The following is a 19,964-nucleotide window of genomic DNA, read 5'->3' as shown; positions in this document are numbered from 1 at the left end:
GGTCCGAAAAAGAAAAAACATCCAGTGAGCGGCAGTTCTGTGGGTGGAAATGCCTTGTTGATGCCAGAGGTCAGAGAATGGGCAGACTGGTTTCTTGAACATGACAATGAGTTCACTGTACTCAAATGGCCTCCACAGTCACCAGATCTCAATCCAATAGAGCATCTTTGGGATGTGGTGGAACAGGAGATTCGCATCATGGATGTGCAGCCGACAAATCTGCGGCAACTGTGTGATGCCATCATGTCAATATGGACCAAAATCTCTGAGGAATGCTTCCAGCACCTTGTTGTATCTATGCCACGAAGAATTGAGGCAGTTCTGAAGGCAAAAGGGGGTCCAACCTGTTACTAGCATGGTGTACCTAATAAAGTGGCCGGTGAGTGTATATATGAATTCTTTGTGATTTTCCACATCTCTGCTTGCTGTTATTCTATAGAAAACTTCTATGTTTACTTTCAGTGAATAGAAATGTGTCCATGGTGATGGTCATGCAGGTGCACAAAAACTTTCTATAGAAAGACAGCAAGCAGAGATCTAGAAATCTCTGAGGAATTGATACATAAAGTATATTGGAAAACTGTACAACTTTTCATTACACAAACCATATCGATTATTTGATGAAAGTGGACAACTCCTTTAAATCGTAAAGAAATCCATTGCCATGATAGTTCTTATGACTGTTTCCAGAAGATCCCTTACTTTTTGTCTTCTTACCTTTACTTTTTGCCTTGCTTGAAGTCTGATTCCGAATCTCCTTTTCAAGTCTTTTCAGCAGGTAATCCGCCTTAATAACACCGGTTCCATCCACGTCATATCTGATGTATGGGTACAAAAACAACTTGACCAATTAAAATTACAATTTCAATACAATTTCAACACTTAATAACAATGAGAAAATGTCCATGCAATAGCTAATTCTCATAAACTAGTAAATAGTTTCATGACTATATAGGTTAAAAGATTCATTAAACTTAAGTGCTATGGATCCTGCTCAAAGATCCATCGGAAGTCATAGGAACAGAAGAAATGGTGAATGGATTACAGTTGGCTATAAGATTCTTAGGATGTTGGAAACAAGTAGTCCACACAACTTGTCCAAATAAAGGACTGACCATGAATTGATGAATGTTTTGCCCACCCACACCATGATTGATTAACCCCTTCCTGCCGCAGCCCTTTTTCGTTTTTGCTTTTCCATTTTTCACTCCCCACCGTCAAAAATCTATAACTTTTTTATTTTTCCATGTACAGAGCTGCGTGACAGCTTATTTTCTGTGTAACAAATTACACTTCAAAATGGTGGTATTTAATATTCCATGCCGTGTACTGATAGCTGATAGCACATTGTAATGAATCGGTTAACGCAAAGCAGTCTTGGGGGCACGGGGAGCGACGACCCTCGGAAAGATGGCGCCGCCCATGCGCCGCCATCTTTATGAAGCCACCACCGGCAATTAGCAGGAACCGATCGCGGGTGTTACTGGTAAGCCTTTGCTGCAATATGCAGCAAAGGCCTACCGGCTATGGAGAGGGCTCGGCCCGTGAGCCCTCTTCATGCACCCGCACACGCCATGTCGGTAAGGGGTTAAGATAGGATCGATATTGGTTATCTCTTTAGGTGCATTTATTTTTAGTAGTTTCACCAGCAGGAGACTTTTGTGAGTGATATTTGTGTTTAGTCTTAACTAAATTACATATAGAGCAAAGTTGGGAATCTCATATTCCTCATAAGATACTTGTTTCTATAGGATTCCTAGAAGCTTTAGATTTCTTAAGTGTTTATTAAGTGCAAAGGGAAGGAATAAAACAAAAAAATCACAACCTTTTACAAAGTTTAATAAACTCTTCTTCTTCCATTGAGATTCCAAGCTGTCCCAGGATATCTCTGAACTCGGGAGGGAGGATCCTTGTAGAACCATCAGGTTTTATCTTTGCTATTACTTCTGTTAGTTCTGAATACCTAGATTTAATAACAAAAACTGGAGGCTGATAAAAGTTCAATATAAAAACCCATAAATGCCTTAACTTTTCTTTGTCTGTTGAATGATTAAAAGCTTATTACTGCTTTGTCTAGAAAGAACTTGCTCAACATTGACACAAAATTGGAAATTGCTATTTTACTGATGAAACACAATCATCTCTTCCTGCAGCTTTAAAGGATCCATAACTCCTTCTCACTCAAAAGCAGCATGGTGGACATTATACAGTAATGCTTAACAGTATTGATGTGAATAAAGTACTTTTGCACCACAGAATTAAGGTTGCCTAATAGTGTTACTTAAAGGAAACCTAGGTAGATATTTCCCAGTTTATGGGGTTCCATTAATCCCTACCTTACATCGATATCCTATGCAATTCAAAATATAATGACAATAATCGGGGTCATCTCGTTTGCATCATGTTGCCTGGTATTTTTGATGGAATCTGCTCCTAAGGGTGCAGTCACACATTCAGTTTTACAGATGCAGTTTGTGATGCCCAAACCTGAAATTAAGTAAAAGTAGGAGGAGGAGCAGGACCTTTTAATTATTTTTCTGAACCCATTATGCTCCACACCTGCTTTTGGCTTCAAAAACTGCACCTGAAAAACTGAATGTGTGACCGCACCCTTAATGAACAATTGTGGACCTAGCCCTCAATCCTGTGTCATTAGACATTTTAATAGAAAAATATTCAACCGACTTTTGTTTTGTCTTCAGCTGTGCATGGACTTGGGATGCGGTCATCAAAACTTCTTCTGTTTTTCTGTTAACTGGATCCAACCAAGTCGGACGATCTGATGGTACAGGATCTCTTACTGCTGCATAAAGCTCTTCAAACTTTATTATGGTCTTTTCATTAAGTAGAAGCCTAGAGTTGAAAGAAAAGCAATTGATATTGAAGTTTAAAGGAAAACAAAACTTTTGATGCTATTTTTTTAATATTTGAGAAATTAATAGAACAGGTGATAAAAGTAATATCTATAATATAATAAATTAAGTAAAACAGCTTCTTCGTTTTTTCGGCTCTTCTATCTACTGTAGGGAGCAATGTATCCGAAAGCATACTCAGGTCTAGACAAGCCAGGGACTGTCTGTAAAGAGTTAAAGGGGTTATCCGGGTTTAAACATTTTTTTATGGCCAGGCTGGGGAGGGCTATTTAAACATAATAAACATGTACTTACCTCCTCCGGCGCCGCCAATGTCCCGCGCCACAGCCCGTCTTCTCGGTGCGCCGGTTTCATTACACAGGCGCACAGGGAGCTTCCGGCCGGCCGGATGCTCCCATGCGCACCATCTCCCAGCGCTTACAACGCTGAGAGATAGCGACGGATGGGAGGAGCCGTCCACAACGCGGACCGGAAGCTCCCTGTGCGCGGCTTCCGTGCCCCTGTTTGTTTACAGGGGCACGGATTGAAGTGACCGCGGCGCGGGACATCGGCGGCGCCGGAGGAGGTAAGTCCATGTTTATTATGTTTAACTATCCCTCCCCAGCCTGGCCATAAAAAGATTTTTAAACCCGGATAACCCCTTTAAGTATATGGAAACATTATCAGATTCCTTTATCTCTAAGCTCAGTGGTGTAACTAGAATCTGATGGGCCCCAGTGCAGAGTCTGTGCCAGGCCCCCGACTATAATGTATGGTTTATAGTAATAGTCTTCTCATATGGGAAAGTGACACCATAAGGGCCCCCTAAACCTCTTGGGCCAGGGTGCGACCGCAACCACTGCACCCCCTCAAGTTACGTCCCTGTCTACACTGTTAGTGGAGCACAGGACAGAAAGATGATTTAAACACTGTAAAAATAAAATAGAAATGCACAGGAAAAACAGATTTTGTTAAGTTTAATGTTATCATCTGCTCTATTCATTTATGTAGTGTTAAGTTTAGTTACATTTTAAGATGTGCTTATATAGGAACTCCTGTGCCCAAATTTTTTTAGCAGATTCGTTGATTTTTGTGTGTCCTGTTCTTCAGTAATTTTCAATTAGAAAAAAGTGGCATAAGATAAGGAAGAAACAATCACTTTTTAGAACATCCATGCATTTTAATAATACACATGATTAGGGGTTGTCCCTCTGTCCTAATAAGGATTTATTTAAGAAAGGAAACCAAATGCACGAAAAACAATTGTATTTTATTATCTAAAATGCTCTTCTACAACAATATAATAATGTCGGGTAATTATGTTTAACATAAGCAAAAACAAGGTCACCTAGAGAATACAACGTGATAGCATGTTCCAAAGATACAAATCTAATCTGTGCATTGCAGCCTTTACTAAATTACACATACAATGGCCTCTTGGTTCAAATTTCATTTAAAGCAGTAACAAATAATAGAGGAATTAGGCTCCATGCACACAACAGTGTGCTTCACCGGGCTGTAATTCGCGCTAAAGCATCCAAGCCTTCAAGACAACGGAGGGGCAAGCGCTCCTCACCCTTCCCCTCTTTATAGAGGGCAGGAATAGGACCTGTTCTATCTTTCCTGGCTCGGCCACCTGCCTCAGGCGCTTTGTGCTAACCGCACAGTGACTGTAATACCGGTAGGAGCCGTGAGCTGGCCATAATTTGTTCGGCCTGATCAGGGCCCCCAATTCAGTCGTGTGCATGGAGCCTTACATGTGAATTACTCTTTTAACTTCACATACCTCAAAAGTAATTGCTGGAATGATCTGGAACTTATTGGTTTTCCAAGAAATTTTGATAACATTATGAGAAGAACGTCTCTGAAATACAGAAGATATCAAGGTTACCATCATTAGTCTATAGTGGCAGGGAGGACTACAAGCATCTTTGTTGGGCATTGAGATTGTTTTCACTCTTTCTTTAACATGTAGCTTTTTACGTTTTATTTTGAAAAATAGTGAGAGGGTGTATTCATATTTGAGGCATGCACCTCCGTCATGTATAGACACTATGGTCTGCATATACAGCATGACAGGAGAGCTGCAATCATCTGCCACTGATTGGACACTTTAAGAGAAGATTAGCATAACACACGCCTCCAGCTGCAGTTCCAGCCCCAGCTCCTCCTCTCTGACCAAATACAGATTACAATAGTCAGATACTGGGACTGATATCTCTGCAACCGTAGGGGCCTAATCTGTGTAGCAGCCCCTACAGAAGGGTATGCTAATTTCCACATGTGTCAGGTTGTGAAAGGTCCTATTTAAGAAGTCTAAGTGGCCAAAGCTGTAATTACGGAGGTTCCACTGTTATTACTTTTGGCTCTGAAGCCATTGAGCTTGTTATTGCTGAAGGAGGATCCAGATATTTTAAAGTCAGTCAAAGATGGCTTTAGTTCTGGCATGGGGGGGGGGGTCTATGTAGGGAATGGAGCGTGATCCCACTCTTTCCCAGAGGCATATGCTAGCACTATGACATCTACATCTAAAACACGGTCACACACTGCGGGGACTAAAATCTTGTGTAAGGAAACTTTTTCTACGTTTTCTTTGTGGATATTTTACTAGTTTTCCTTTATATATGCTCAGGGGCGTCACTAGATCAAAAGATCCGGGGCTCGTGCCCCGGATCTTTTGTCTGGTGCCCCGGATCTCCCTGGGTCAGCGGGACATCCTCCTCTCTCACCACGATTCTATGTCCTCTGGACATAGATCGTGATGAGACAGGCACAGTACGCAGCCTACATGCTTTCCCTGCAGGACCTGTGATGATGTCATGATCACATGACCTGAAGGGGGAAGCAGTGCACAGAGCTGCACGAGTCAGGTGAGAGGGAGAACAGAGGGAGATCTATATGGGCACATAACAGGGGGATCTATATGGGCACATTACAGGGGGATTTGTGTATGGGCACATTACAGGGGGATCTGTGTGTGGGGCACATTACAGGGAGATCTATATGGGCACATTACAGGAGGATCTATATGGGGCACATTACAGGGAGATCTATATGGGGCACATTACAGGGAGATCTATATGGGGCACATTACAGGGAGATCTATATGGGCACATAACAGGGGGATTTATATGGGGCACATTACAGAAAGATCTATATGGGGCACATTACAGGGGGATCTGTGTATGGGGCTCATTACAGGGGGATCTGTGTGGGGCACATAGCAGGGGGATCTGTGTGGGGCACATTACAGGGGTGTGTGTATGGGGCACATTACAGGGGGATCTGTGTATGGGGCGCATTACAGGGGGATCTGTGTGTGAGGCACATTACAGGGGGATCTGTGTGGGGCACATTACAGGGGGATGTGTGTGGGGCACATTACAGGGGGATGTGTGTGGGGCACATTACAGGGGGATGTGTGTGGGCACATTACAGGGGGATCTGTGTGGGGCACATTACAGGGGTGTGTGTATGGCGCACATTACAGGGGGATCTGTGTGGGGCACATTACAGGGGGATGTGTGTGGGGCACATTACAGGGGGGTGTGTATGGGGCACATTACAGGGGGATGTGTGTGGGGCACATTGCAGGGGGATCTGTGTGGGGCACATTACAGGGGTGTGTGTATGGGGCAAATTACAGGGGGATCTGTGTGGGGCACATTACAGGGGTGTGTGTATGGGGCACATTACAGGGGGATCTGTGTGGGGCACATTACAGGGGGATGTGTGTGGGGCACATTACAGGGGGGTGTGTATGGGGCACATTACAGGGGGATCTGTATGTGGGGCACATTGCAGGGGGATCTGTGTGGGGCACATTACAGGGGGATGTGTGTGTGGCACATTACAAGGGGATCTGTGTGGGGCAGATAACAGGGAGGCTGTGTGGGGGGGGACATCACTGGGGATATTACAGGGGGGCTGTGTGTGGGGACATTACAGGCGAGCTGTGTGGGGCTCATTACTGGATGGATGTGTGGGGACGTTACTGAGGGGATGTGTAGGTGAAATTACTTGGGGGGGGGTGTTTGGAAGACATTACTGGAAGTCTGTGTGGAAGACATTACTGGGAGCTGTTTGGGTGACATAACTGGATGGATGTGTGGGGACATTACGGGGGACTGTGTGGGGGACATTACTGATGGGATGTGTGGGTGACATTACTGGGAGCTGTTTGGGTGACATTACTGGGGAATGAGTGGGTGACATTACTGGGGGCTGTGTGGAAGACATTACTGGGAGCTGTTTGGGTGACATTACTGGGGGATGAGTGGGTGACATTACTGGGGGGGGGGGGCATTACTGGGAGGACTGTGTGGGGGGCTGTGTGGGGGACATTACTGGGGGGCTGTGTGGGGGACATTACTGGAGGGCTGTGGGGACATTTCTTGAGGCGTGTTCACACGTGGCAGTAGGAAGGGTCTAGGTTTGATCTCACATGAGTTTCCAGTGATGGTTACAGTATTTTGGGAGAGTGTTAGGGGCAGCAGCAGGACAACACTGTCAGGGTGCTGTCACACGTTGCAGTTACAACTGCATCACAATCAGTTTTGAGGTGGTTTTAGGTGCAGTTTTGTTACTTTAACAAGTGAAAGACATGAACTGAACGAGTGAATTTGAGATTAAAGGGGAAACCTGCTCCACAAATGTCTTTCACTTGATAAAATAATAAAACTGCACCTAAAACCTTCTCAAAACTGATTGTGATGCAGTTGTAACTGCAACATGTGAACGCAACTTCAGAGAACCAAGATTTCGGGACAATGAAGGACATAAGATGTCTGTGCGGTGAACTCCACAGAAAGGAGACGTGGTGATGCCGGGCCTAAGGGTGGTGGCACATGTGACGTTTTGATCCAGGTTTTAGTCCGTTTTTTGAAAACGCATCCGTTTTTGTCCATTTTTAAATAAGATAATTGGGAAAACCAGACAAAAACGAATGTGTTTTTAACAGACTGAAAATGCTTGAGAAAAAACTGGTTCAAAACGTCACGTGTGCCACCACCCTAATAATGAAGTGGACATGTCACCTGCAGTCACTGGATGTAAGTCAGGATTTCTCTGGTGTTTCTGTAGCTGTATACACCCTCAGTAAAGTTGTTATTGGCACAACCACGTGTGAGGGGGTTACTGAAAGTCTGATACAAATGCATTGGGGCCCGTGCCCCGGATCTTTTCCCACCCTAGCAACGCCCCTGTATATGCTTAATTAAAAACAGATCTGTAAGTCTGTTCTAGCGCAATAAAACATAACATTTACTATACAAAGACTTATATTCACCAACCTGTTCACTTGCCCTTTTCCCTCAGGATCATTATTCTTAAATAGTTGTCTGAGGCTAAAATATCCACCTGACCGTAACTTTTCACGCAATGTATGTTCCAGCTGAAGAAAACAATAATGTCATTTAATAAATTAAACAAATCTTCATTCTGGATATTAAAGCTATATTATTACATAAAAAATAGAAATGCACAGCAGTGACAAGAATATTAGCATTTTACCTCATCCACTTCAAGTCTGAGCTGAGTTCCAGGACGAGACACAAAACTGGACCTACTGGTTGCAGTGCTCACCCTACTCTCCACCCGACTCCCGATGTCAGCCCTCTGACCTGTGTGGAGACATGATTACAAAGTTTCACGTAAAAATATAAAATCATGATGTGTAGGATTATGCAACAGATTCAGAAGGTCAGCCACCCCCATGCTATATATAAATGTCATATACCCCCATGCTATATATAAATGTCATACACCCCTATGCTATATATAAATGTCATACACCCCCATGCTATATATAAATGTCATACACCCCTATGCTATATATAAATGTCATACACCCCTATGCTATATATAAATGTCATATACCCCCATGCTATATATAAATGCCATACACCCCCATGCTATATATAAATGTCATACACCCCTATGCTATATATAAATGTCATACACCCCCATGCTATATATAAATGCCATACACCCCCATGCTATATATAAATGTCATACACCCCCATGCTATATATAAATGCCATACACCCCTATGCTATATATAAATGTCATATACCCCCATGCTATATATAAATGCCATTCACCCCTATGCTATATATAAATGTCATACACCCCCATGCTATATATAAATGTCATACACCCCCATGCTATATATAAATGCCATACACCCCCATGCTATATATAAATGTCATACACCCCCATGCTATATATAAATGTCATACACCCCTATGCTATATATAAATGTCATACACCCCCATGCTATATATAAATGTCATACACCCCCATGCTATATATAAATGCCATACACCCCCATGCTATATATAAATGTCATACACCCCCATGCTATATATAAATGTCATACACCCCTATGCTATATATAAATGTCATACACCCCCATGCTATATATAAATGTCATATACCCCCATGCTATATATAAATGCCATACACCCCCATGCTATATATAAATGCCATACACCCCCATGCTATATATAAATGTCATACACCCCCATGCTATATATAAATGCCATACACCCCTATGCTATATATAAATGTCATACACCCCCATGCTATATATAAATGTCATACACCCCTATGCTATATATAAATGCCATACACCCCCATGCTATATATAAATGTCATACACCCCTATGCTATATATAAATGCCATACACTCCCATGCTATATATAAATGCCATTCACCCCTATGCTATATATAAATGCCATACACCCCTATGCTATATATAAATGTCATATACCCCCATGCTATATATAAATGCCATACACCCCTATGCTATATATAAATGTCATACACCCCTATGCTATATATAAATGCCATACACCCCCATGCTATATATAAATGCCATTCACCCCTATGCTATATATAAATGCCATACACCCCTATGCTATATATAAATGTCATATACCCCCATGCTATATATAAATGCCATTCACCCCTATGCTATATATAAATGCCATACACCCCCATGCTATATATAAATGTCATATACCCCCATGCTATATATAAATGCCATTCACCCCTATGCTATATATAAATGCCATTCACCCCTATGCTATATATAAATGCCATTCACCCCTATGCTATATATAAATGCCATACACCCCCATGCTATATATAAATGTCATATACCCCCATGCTATATATAAATGCCATTCACCCCTATGCTATATATAAATGCCATACACCCCTATGCTATATATAAAATATGGCTCTATTACATTTCAGGGGACCTTATGACAGGCTTAAAACACCAGGGCCTTAGTGTACCCAATGGGGCAGATTTACTTACCCGGTCCGTTCGCGATCCAGCGGTGCGTTCTCTGAGGTGGATTCGGGTCCGGCTGGGATTCACTAAGGTAGTTCCTCCGCCGTCCACCAGGTGGCGCTGCTGCGCTGAAGTTCCCCAGAGGCGCGCTGAAATGCCCTGAAATTCACTGGCCTATACCTGGTGAAGGTAAGTGTAATTTTCGCAACACATTTTTTTTCTTAAATGCGGCGGTTTTTCCGAATCCGTCGGGTTTTCCTTCGGCCACGCCCCCCGATTTCCGTCGCGTGCATGCCAGCGCCGATGCGCCACAATCCGTCGCGTGCGCCAAAATCCTGGGGCAATTCAGGTACAATCGGCGCAAATCGGAAATATTCGGGTAACACGTCGGGAAAACGCGAATCGGGCCCTTAGTAAATGACCCCCAATATCTTACCCCCCTCCTCGCAACAGCCATCTATGGTGTTGATTTGACATTCAGCCCCACTTATGACACTAAAGACTACTATGATTGATGAACTAAGTTTAAACTCTTTTATTTTATGGACATGTTCTATACTTGTTTAAGTTGACCAAGTAAATCTCTACCAATTCATGGTGTAGGAGCTAAACAACTTCCAGATCATGTTTCTTTTAAGAACCTGTTGGTGACATCATCCAGAAAATAAACTTTGAAATGAGATGGACATTGGTTGTATAAAATTATGGAGTTGGAAAATTTAGCACTGAAGTCAAGCTCTCCCCACTTCAGAAAAACCTTATTCACTCTATCTGATGCCCCTGCATCCATGAGCATCAGTAATTGGCTCTCCTGACATCTGGTCCACGATGTGCAATGTAGCAGAGATGGTGTTCTAAGATGGAGAGAGCTTGACTTCAGTGTTGAACTCTCCATCTCCATGACTTTATACAATCAATTTACATATCACCTTAAAGGATTACCTGATGGTTGAGGCTATCTACTAACCTCACCTCCCCATCCCATCGGCAGTTTTATTAGTGCCATCTGGACCGGCGGGGGGGGCTTGAATAAACTACTTAACGTTACAGCCAAACCTTCATACAGAGGTGGGGGTTTTTGCATTTTGCACAAAACCCCCACCGCTAATAACCGCGGTCGGTGCTTGCACCGATCGCGGCTATTAACCCTCTAAACGCCGCCCGCAAAGTCGCGGGCGGCGTTTAAAAGACGGCGGCGCGCGGGCGCCGCCATCTTTTTTTCGATCGCCACGCCCCCGAACGTCATCGGGGGGCGGCGATCGGTTACCATGGTAGCCTCGGGTCTTCTTTTGACACGAGGCTACATGGTTTATGCAGGTTCGTTACAATGAGCCAGTGGCTCATTGTAATGTATGACCTGCAAAAACACCATATATTGCAATACTGTAGTATTGCAGTATATGGTAGGAGCGATCTGACCATCTAGGGTTAATGTACCCTAGATGGTCTAAAAAATAGTGAAAAAAAAAAGAAAAAAAAAATAAAAAAAAATAAAAAAAATTAATAAAATATTAAAAGTTCAAATCACCCCCCTTTCCCTAGAACGGATGTAAAAATCACAGACATATTAGGTATCGCCGCGTCCCAAAATGCCCGATCTATCAAAATATAAAAACGGTTACGGCCGGCGGTGACCTCCGAGGCGGGAAATGGCGCCCAAATCTCCGAAATGCGACTTTTACACCATTTTACATAACATAAAAAATGAAATAAAAAATGATCAAAATGTCGCACAGACCTCAAAATGGTAGCAATGAAAACGTCGCCTCATTTCGCAAAAAATGACCCCTCACACATCTCCGTGCGCCAAACTATGAAAAAGTTATTAGCGTCAGAAGATGGCAAAAATTTTTTTTCTTTTTTGTACACATTCGTTTAATTTTTGAAAATGTATTAAAACACAATAAAACCTATATAAATTTGGTATCACCGCGATCGCACCGAACCAAAGAATAAAGTAGGCGTGTTATTTGGAGCGAAGAGTGAAAGTCGTAAAAACTGAGCCCACAAGAACGTGACGCATGTGCGGTTTTTTTTCAATTTTTCCACATTTGGAATTTTTTTTCAGCTTCGCAGTACACGGCATGTTAAAATAAATAACATTACGGGAAAGTAAAATTTGTTACGCACAAAATAAGCCCTCACACAGGTCTGTACACGTAAAAATGAAAAAGTTATGGATTTTTGAAGTTGGAGAGCGAGAAATTAGCCGAAAAACCCTCCGTCCTTAAGGGGTTAAGGGGGTCTGCAAGTATGTTGTGGCACCTGAAAACATTTGTTGACTAATCAGCCTGCCAAAAAACAAATAGCATTTATTCCCTTCTACAAATTTCAATTGTCACCCACATGTAGGGTATTTACTTACTCGGAAGAAACTGCCCAGAAAGGATGTGTTTTTAGCTCTAATACCCTCTGAATGTGTACATTTAGGGCTAAATGTTCTTATAAAAAACTGAAATGTAAACATTTCCAATCCCTTTCTGTTTGATTCCTGAGAAAGAATTAAAGGGTTAACATGCTTCCCAAATATTGATTGGAATAGTTTGAGATGTTAAGTTCATAAAATGGAATCACTTGTGGGGGGTTTAAAGAACATAAGGGTTCTGTAGGGCACTTCCAAACTAAATTAGTCATTGCTACTAAAACTATAAATCTTCCAACATCCGTAAAATATAACCAAACATAAAAAAAATTATGGAAATAGAAACAAGAAAAATTGCAAAAGTTTTCTACAAAATTTTTGTCTAAAAAGTACACAATTTGAAACTTTGAATATTGTAATTGTTTTCTAATTTTTCCTATATTGATGAATTTTTACCCACGAAAAACCTAACCAATCAGAAAAATTATACTACTAACATAAACTCCAATGTGTCATGAGAAAACAGTCTCAAAATCACTTAGATAAGTTAAAGTGTTGAAAAGTTATTACCACAGGAAGAGACACATGGGGGGAGATTTACCTAAGATTTAAGTGTCTAAGAGCAGAACTGTTCTAGTTGCCCTTGACAACCAATCAGAGCTCTAGCTTTCATTTTCCCACAGCTGTTAATAAAATGAAAGCTGGGCTCTGATTGGTTTCCATGGAAAACTAGAACAGTTTTACCTCCGACACTTCTGATAAATCTTCCCCATGATCTGGGAGGTATTATTATAATGGGTAACCTGGTATTGTCTGTAATCTTTAAGCGTGAGCACTTCTGTAACCTGAGAAGAGATAAAAGTGGTTCCCCGGTTCCAAGACACTTATTTGCCACTTACTCTGTAATCAAAGTAATATAGTACTAGGTAAATAATCAGCCCATCACCAACAAACGCCAGGCACCAAGTGAGCAACACAGATTGTAACCAACACCCTATAATATAGCAACATATGATTAGCAGTCACAATAATGGAGCAATGAGGTAACCTTTCAACTAGAAGTAACATTATGAAGGCTAAGTCACTAAAAGCAATTGCAAAATTTGGTATTTGGGTTGTTTTTTTGGGTATGTTTCCGAATATGATCTGGTTCTCGCAATTCATGAACCATAACTATGTCAAAGAATTATATTCTTTATAATTATATTCTTTATATAAATTAATATTCTGCTTATAATAACACTATCTTATTTTGGGCAGCACTTTAACGAGTTTGTATGTTCTCTCCGTGTTTGCGTGGGTTTCCTCCAAAATATACTGGTAGGTTGATTAGATTGTGAGCCCCATTGGGGACAGGGACTGATTTGGAAAGCCCTAACTTTAAATATAAGGATGTAAACACATTCCTCCATTCTTTGTACTTCGACCACTCATCTGCGTGTAAAACGTCCTTTAGAATCTATCGGAAACAGTCCCTTTCCACTGAGTTATTAGACTTCTGCCCTCTTTTCTTTAGCTAGGTATTACCAATGGGTAGCCAATGTTTGCAGCTCATTGAGCTCTCTACACATGATCTCAAGTGAAATCTTAATCAGGCAGGGATCAGCGGTTTCTCCAGACACCACAGTTACTCAGCATGGCCCAGGAAAAGGCTCTGGACCCTAAACTATCCTCAAACTGTATTTTTTAGTTATGCTGTTCCTTTCGCCAAGCAAGTAATGGCTTCCAACAACTCTCTTCTGCTTCACAGTGAAGACTAGGGGATTTAGGACAGTCAGAAGGTCACCCCGGATTTGGAGGAAAATGTCCTTCTTTATGGAAGAAGCTATTGACAGTCCTGTGGGGACAGGTGGTCAGGGTGAATACAGACATTTGTGGATGATAGTGATTGATGATGTTGTTGCCGATACCACATGGGAACCTGGGTAAGATATGCCCTCATCTATCTCATCAGGTGGGAGGGTGGCAGCAGGCAAATCAGCCATCATGATAGCAATGCTGGAATAAAGCATGTCTGGGGTAGACCCCGTTATACACCACAGCCCACCGGTCACCATACAATACCGCTTTGAGAGGATGTGGCAGACATCCATCAAAGACTGTTAGGTGTAAAATTTCTTACATTTTTTACCGAGTCAATGGAGGATGCTATGTCAGTGATATGTAAAATTTGTGCTAGGACAATGGGTTGCCAATATTTATGTCCATTTACTGTATGAGCCCTGTCTGTTTCACTACTAATGCGTCGTAACTACCGGCTCCTGGGGGCTCTGTGGAAATTGGCTACTTGGGGCGTGTAACAATTGGCTGCTGAGGGCAGCGTGGTTGCTAATAGTGGCCAGTCAGTGCTGAGAGTATCAGACGGTATAGAGACATATTGGGATGGTAAAACACACTTGTCAATTTTTTTATTAATTCTCCAGTAGGTATAACAGAGGAACAACAACATTAAGAGTTTGAACACAGATACAAGTAATAGGGGACACGGATACAATGTACCCCCACCAGATCAAACAGATTGGGGCAGATTTACTTACCAGTCCCTGCGTGATCCCCGAGGTGTTCCCCAATGAGAATGCACAGCTGGCACGTTATTTATTTAAATCCCTGTCCGGCGGCACGATCCCCGAAAAGTCGAAAAACCCGACAGAAATGGGGCCGTGGGAACCTTGGTAAATAAACCCCATTGTTTCCAAAATCAAATAAAACCACAAAAAAAGAGGAAACAAAACCCAAAATGTACAAAGCATAAAATACCAAATAGCAATTAAAACAAATCCATTAAAAAAGACAATACACAGAAAAAGTCCACCAATGGGCAAAAAAGTTAAATATACATGATAAATAGATCACAGTGACCTGTGTAGAGGTATAGAAGGTCTACTCCTCAGAACAAGTCAAGGTATTTGACTTGGATAAAGGACACATACACAGGTCTTCATACACACGTACCCATGACGAAGTGAGGCAAAACACATGTCAGGTGGGGTTCACCCCTGGTCTGTATATAACTGTGTATTTGTCCCTTGTCCTCTGTTATTCCTCTGGGTAATGTGCAATACTGGTTTGTAAGCAAATACCTTGACTTGTTCTAAGGATTTTCTTCTATACCTCTATTTATCATGTTTATTTAGCTATTTTGACCATTGATGGACTTTTTCTGTGTATGTTGTCTTTTTAAATTGATTTTGTTTTTATTCATCTAATAAAGTGTAATTTTATGCATTCTACATTTTGTTTTTTTTTTCCTCTTTTTTGTGGTGTCAATTAAGAGTTTCCAGAATTATTATTTATGAAGAATAAAATGACTTAAAAGGCCCATGTCATCACCGTTCATCTGAATCAAATGGTTCACACAAATCATGATGCAATATTTGAGATGACAGCGCTTTTGTACTTTTTGAACTTCCCCTATTTTACCACTAGGGGGAAATAAAGCCAAAACATAACTGTATGTGCCAAAATGTAAAATGATTTTGTTTCGCCATGTTTTCAATATTTTTTTTTAGTTATTCAGAGATAACAAATCTTTATAGCGCACAGTGACAAAGGCCACTAGGAAATGGCGAAATAGCATTTTTTGGTCCATGCAACCACAATGGGGCTCATTTGCTAAAGGTTGCAGATCGTGCTTCTGTCGGACTGTGCGTCTTTTTCGGAGATTGCACCGCTTGGACAGGTACTTAACAGGTGTCTGCGCTGAGATTGTGTCGCACGCGATCCTTTTGTGGCTCAGCTGCTCTGGCTTCCATGCGACACAATTCAGGGGGTGTGCCATCGGACGATCCGACTGATTCGGACTGTGCGCGGGATTTAACTTTCAAATTGTGTCGCAAGACAATGCACTTACATGCACTACTTAAAAGATGGTGAACTCTGTCAGACCAGGGCGGGGAAGCGGCACATTGATGATATCGGGTGCAACGCATTATCGTCGGACAATGCACTTTCGGTGAACTGCTGCAGACGGGTAAGTAAATGTGCTTCATTATGTTAAGAGTTAAAGGTTTCTGGTGAATATATTAATACATGCTGCCGGACAACTTATATAACTGTCTTGTAATTACTCAAGTCAAATGCTTGTGACTGACTCATTCATCCAACGAAAATTCTAAAATAAGCCTTCAACAGCCTCTTCCTCTCTACAGAAGGAGGATAGTGTTTGTGCTTGCATATTGTATATGCTGAAATTCAATACTAACTCTATGACCCCTGACCTGGGAAAATGTCATGCCGCTTCCAGACTATGCATTTGCAATTCAATTCTGTGTTAACAGTTGTGCCTACTTAATTTTGGAAATCTGAATTTTGTATGGGTTCTGTAAGTACACCCACTCTCATCTGGTATTATAGCTCAGTCTCATTGTAAGTAGAAAATAAATATGTACAATAATCATATTCACTATGAAAACCAAGATCCTGGCAGCCAGATCTGGAAGATCTCTCCCAGCTCCACTGTTGCAGGTGCAACAGCCCTACCAACATATAGGCACGATGGTAGTTGTGAATAGCGCCCTCTCCAGGTTCGGAGCTGTCAGAGGGAGTCATGAACCCTCTAGAACCCTCTAGCACTGGGTCATTATGTAATAGCAGATGTAGCCTCTGCCTGAACAGGCAATAGTCAAATGGGTGTAAGATGTTATCCAATTATGTGGTTATATTGTAAACTGGAGTGTGATTGGAGAGGTGCTACCACCTGACCGGGGGGAGTATAAAACCCCTGTGCAGCAGGAGCATAGGCCTCCAGAGAGTACATGCTCTTTACCACAAGGTCTTCTCTTGGCACATGGTCTGAGTGCAGAGAAAGACAGTGCACAGAACACCTTCAGTGCTGACACAGAACCCAATCCCAGGACCAGAGTCAGGAGATTCTAACCCAGAGCTGCAGCTTCCACAGTTTGGACACAGCTCCATTTCATTTATCCCCAGCCTATATCTACTACCAAGATGGTGCTCGATTCCTGAGCAACCCTCTCCACGACCACTCCAGTACCAGAATCTGCTGTTGACCGTTTAGGCCCATTGCCTGCTACCTGTTGTTTAATTAAGAACCGTGAGTTGATTTGCACAACGTTGCCTCTGTCTGATCCCTGGATACGGCTGTCACCAGCACAGGCTCCCCATGAATTACCCAGGTATTCATCCTACAGACACCTCAGGGATTTACCCAGGGAGAACCAGTACATCAGTCTCTCCCACCATATTTCTTGAACACACCACCTGCTAGAGACCTGCCAGGCTGTAGGACAGCCCTCCGGTCCCCATACCAAGCACCGTGGCATCAGTGCGTCCTAGGCCACAATAGCCACTCCGGTATTCTGGGCCCCGGCTGCCTCCAGGCCCCAAGAAAAGGCTAGGCCCTGATGGGGGATGTTGCACAGGGCTCTACAATGGTGCCCAGAGACGTAAGTGGGGCTCTACTTTACCACAATGACCAACCACAGAAAATAAATTGAGAGGAAGGAGAACAACAGCAACATTTTAATCAATAAAACAGTAATCTTTATTTTACATGTGAGTTAAAAATACATAAATAAAAAGTATATACAAGGTGAGACACTGGGAACAAAGAGTGTGTCCAAGAGTGGTAGGTGCCAATAATAATAATATCATTAACAAATCGTATATATTAAATCAATAAGAAGCCCCAATCTGCGCAAGCATAAACAGCTCAAGCAAAGCTTCAAATTTACATGTAAACATAAAATGCAGATCAAAAAGGACGTCCTGACGTCCCACCGCATTTCAATGCGTCCCATGTGCATTTCAACTGCTACAAATCTTTGTCAGAGATCTGTATTTTTAACTCACATGTACTATGTTAATGATTAAAATGTTGCTGTTGTTCTCCTTCCTCTAAATTTCTTTTCTGTGGTTATATATGAGAGACTGTATTCAGCCATTCTAGTTTCTAATAGTTGTGTACTATTATTGCTATGTTATAGATCTGTGTATAGTGTTAAGGAGGTCGCACTGGTTTCGGACGCCATCTTGACTACTGTCCGCCATCTTAGATACAGCGGCCACCTTGGGGGGGGGGGTTATGCTTCCCTTTTAGAAGCTATAGAGTTAAATGTTTTAATTCAGCTATTTTTCTCATTTAAACTGTTGTTTGCCTTTTCACAATATCCTTGGCATTTCTTACCGTCCTTCGGGCCTCTGTATTCTTGTTATTTATTTTGGTTATGAAGAAGCTTCTAGGAGCCATTGTGTAGATAAGCATGGCTGTAAACAAGGCCTAGTCATTTTTCCCAGAATGTGCTGGTACAAGAACATAATGGCCAATAGAATCTAAGTGTCTTATCAACACCCCAAATGCTGATCTTCATGTGTTAAAATATAGCGGTATTTGTTTGAAATAAACAGTGTGATGTGAGTGCATTGGAAGACCGACTGTGTTTTTCATTTTACTCTGTCAGCTCGCTGCCGGCAGCTATCTCATCCTCCCTCAAAGGGTTAATTAGGACTCACCTTACAAAAGTCAAGAGGGCTGTTGGGGCCCTGCATAAAAATCCCTAACAATATTTGGCGTCCTTTCCTGGGTGGGCTTAGAAGTAAACAACAACAACACCGAGACAGCCTCCGTGAAGTGTCCCCGCCGGCTCGGTGAACAGAACTGACCAGAGCGCTCTCAGGGTAAGATATAAATTTTTATTGTCTACCTTGATATGTCACTTCTGGTTCACTGGTTGGACGGACCGGGTAAGACTGTCTCTGTGTTATGTATTTGCCACTGTTGTTCACTGTAACCTAAGCTCATAGTTTTTGGCAAAGAACCACTTTGTAAGGTGATGGACAGAGACTGGACAGAGACTGGACAGAGACGGATGGTCAGACAGTCTGTGATGTTAGCTGAAGCTGTGGGACAGGGAAGAGTAACCCTTAGAGGTCCGCACTGCTAAAGTAGGAGATACTTTGTTGTGATTGTCAGATTATCATAGTGTCTATAGTACTGTTTGACTAGTGTCAATAGGGTTGCCCATAGAGGTATAGAGCTCAATTTGTGCACGTGCAGCGGAGACCCGCTCTGATCAAGTGTGCGTTTAGCTTCATTTTGGAGTCTGAACGACTTTGTGGATGACTGTAAGAACTAGTAGTGACTTAGTAAAGAGTCGGTAAGAGAGTGGACTTGGTGTAGTCGGTGAAAGAGTAGTGACAGGTCAGAGTTGACTTGGTGTAGAGTCCTCTGTGGATGTCTGGTATCTAGTTTCTTTGGGGTCAGTAAATCGAGGTGTTGGCATTCGCTGTGTCTGTGGGGACAAGTTTGGTTGTGTTGCAGTAGTAGGCATTTATGATGAGTGCTGAATTGGAATTGAGCCAAGTGCATTGCAGACAAAAAGATGTAGGTAGACAGAAGATTGGCATGATGTAAGTAGACAGAAGGTTGTTGAGATAAGTAGAACTGATGGAAAAGTGCAAGTTGACATGATCGGACATAAGGGCTGGTAG

The 19,964-nt window shown here is 42.2% G+C and overlaps 1 protein-coding gene across 1 annotated transcript in view; it reads right to left on the bottom strand.

Moving 5' to 3' along the window:
* The window catches only part of LOC140076401 (EF-hand calcium-binding domain-containing protein 6-like), an 80,457-nt gene that overhangs the window by 42,905 nt on the left and 17,588 nt on the right, over positions 1-19,964 (bottom strand). The window contains exons 3-8 of the mRNA XM_072122933.1: positions 8,364-8,473; positions 8,144-8,244; positions 4,639-4,716; positions 2,686-2,853; positions 1,826-1,963; positions 718-818 (exon numbers count right to left, since the gene is read on the bottom strand). Coding sequence (XP_071979034.1) covers positions 718-818; positions 1,826-1,963; positions 2,686-2,853; positions 4,639-4,716; positions 8,144-8,244; positions 8,364-8,473 — 696 coding nt within the window. The remainder of the gene's footprint in view (positions 1-717; positions 819-1,825; positions 1,964-2,685; positions 2,854-4,638; positions 4,717-8,143; positions 8,245-8,363; positions 8,474-19,964) is intronic.

Source organism: Engystomops pustulosus, chromosome 1 (genome assembly GCF_040894005.1).
Source record: "Engystomops pustulosus chromosome 1, aEngPut4.maternal, whole genome shotgun sequence".
NCBI lineage: Eukaryota > Metazoa > Chordata > Amphibia > Anura > Leptodactylidae > Engystomops > Engystomops pustulosus.
The sequence above is the reverse complement of the archived record's forward strand: the minus strand, read 5'-3'. Positions and strand labels throughout refer to the sequence as shown.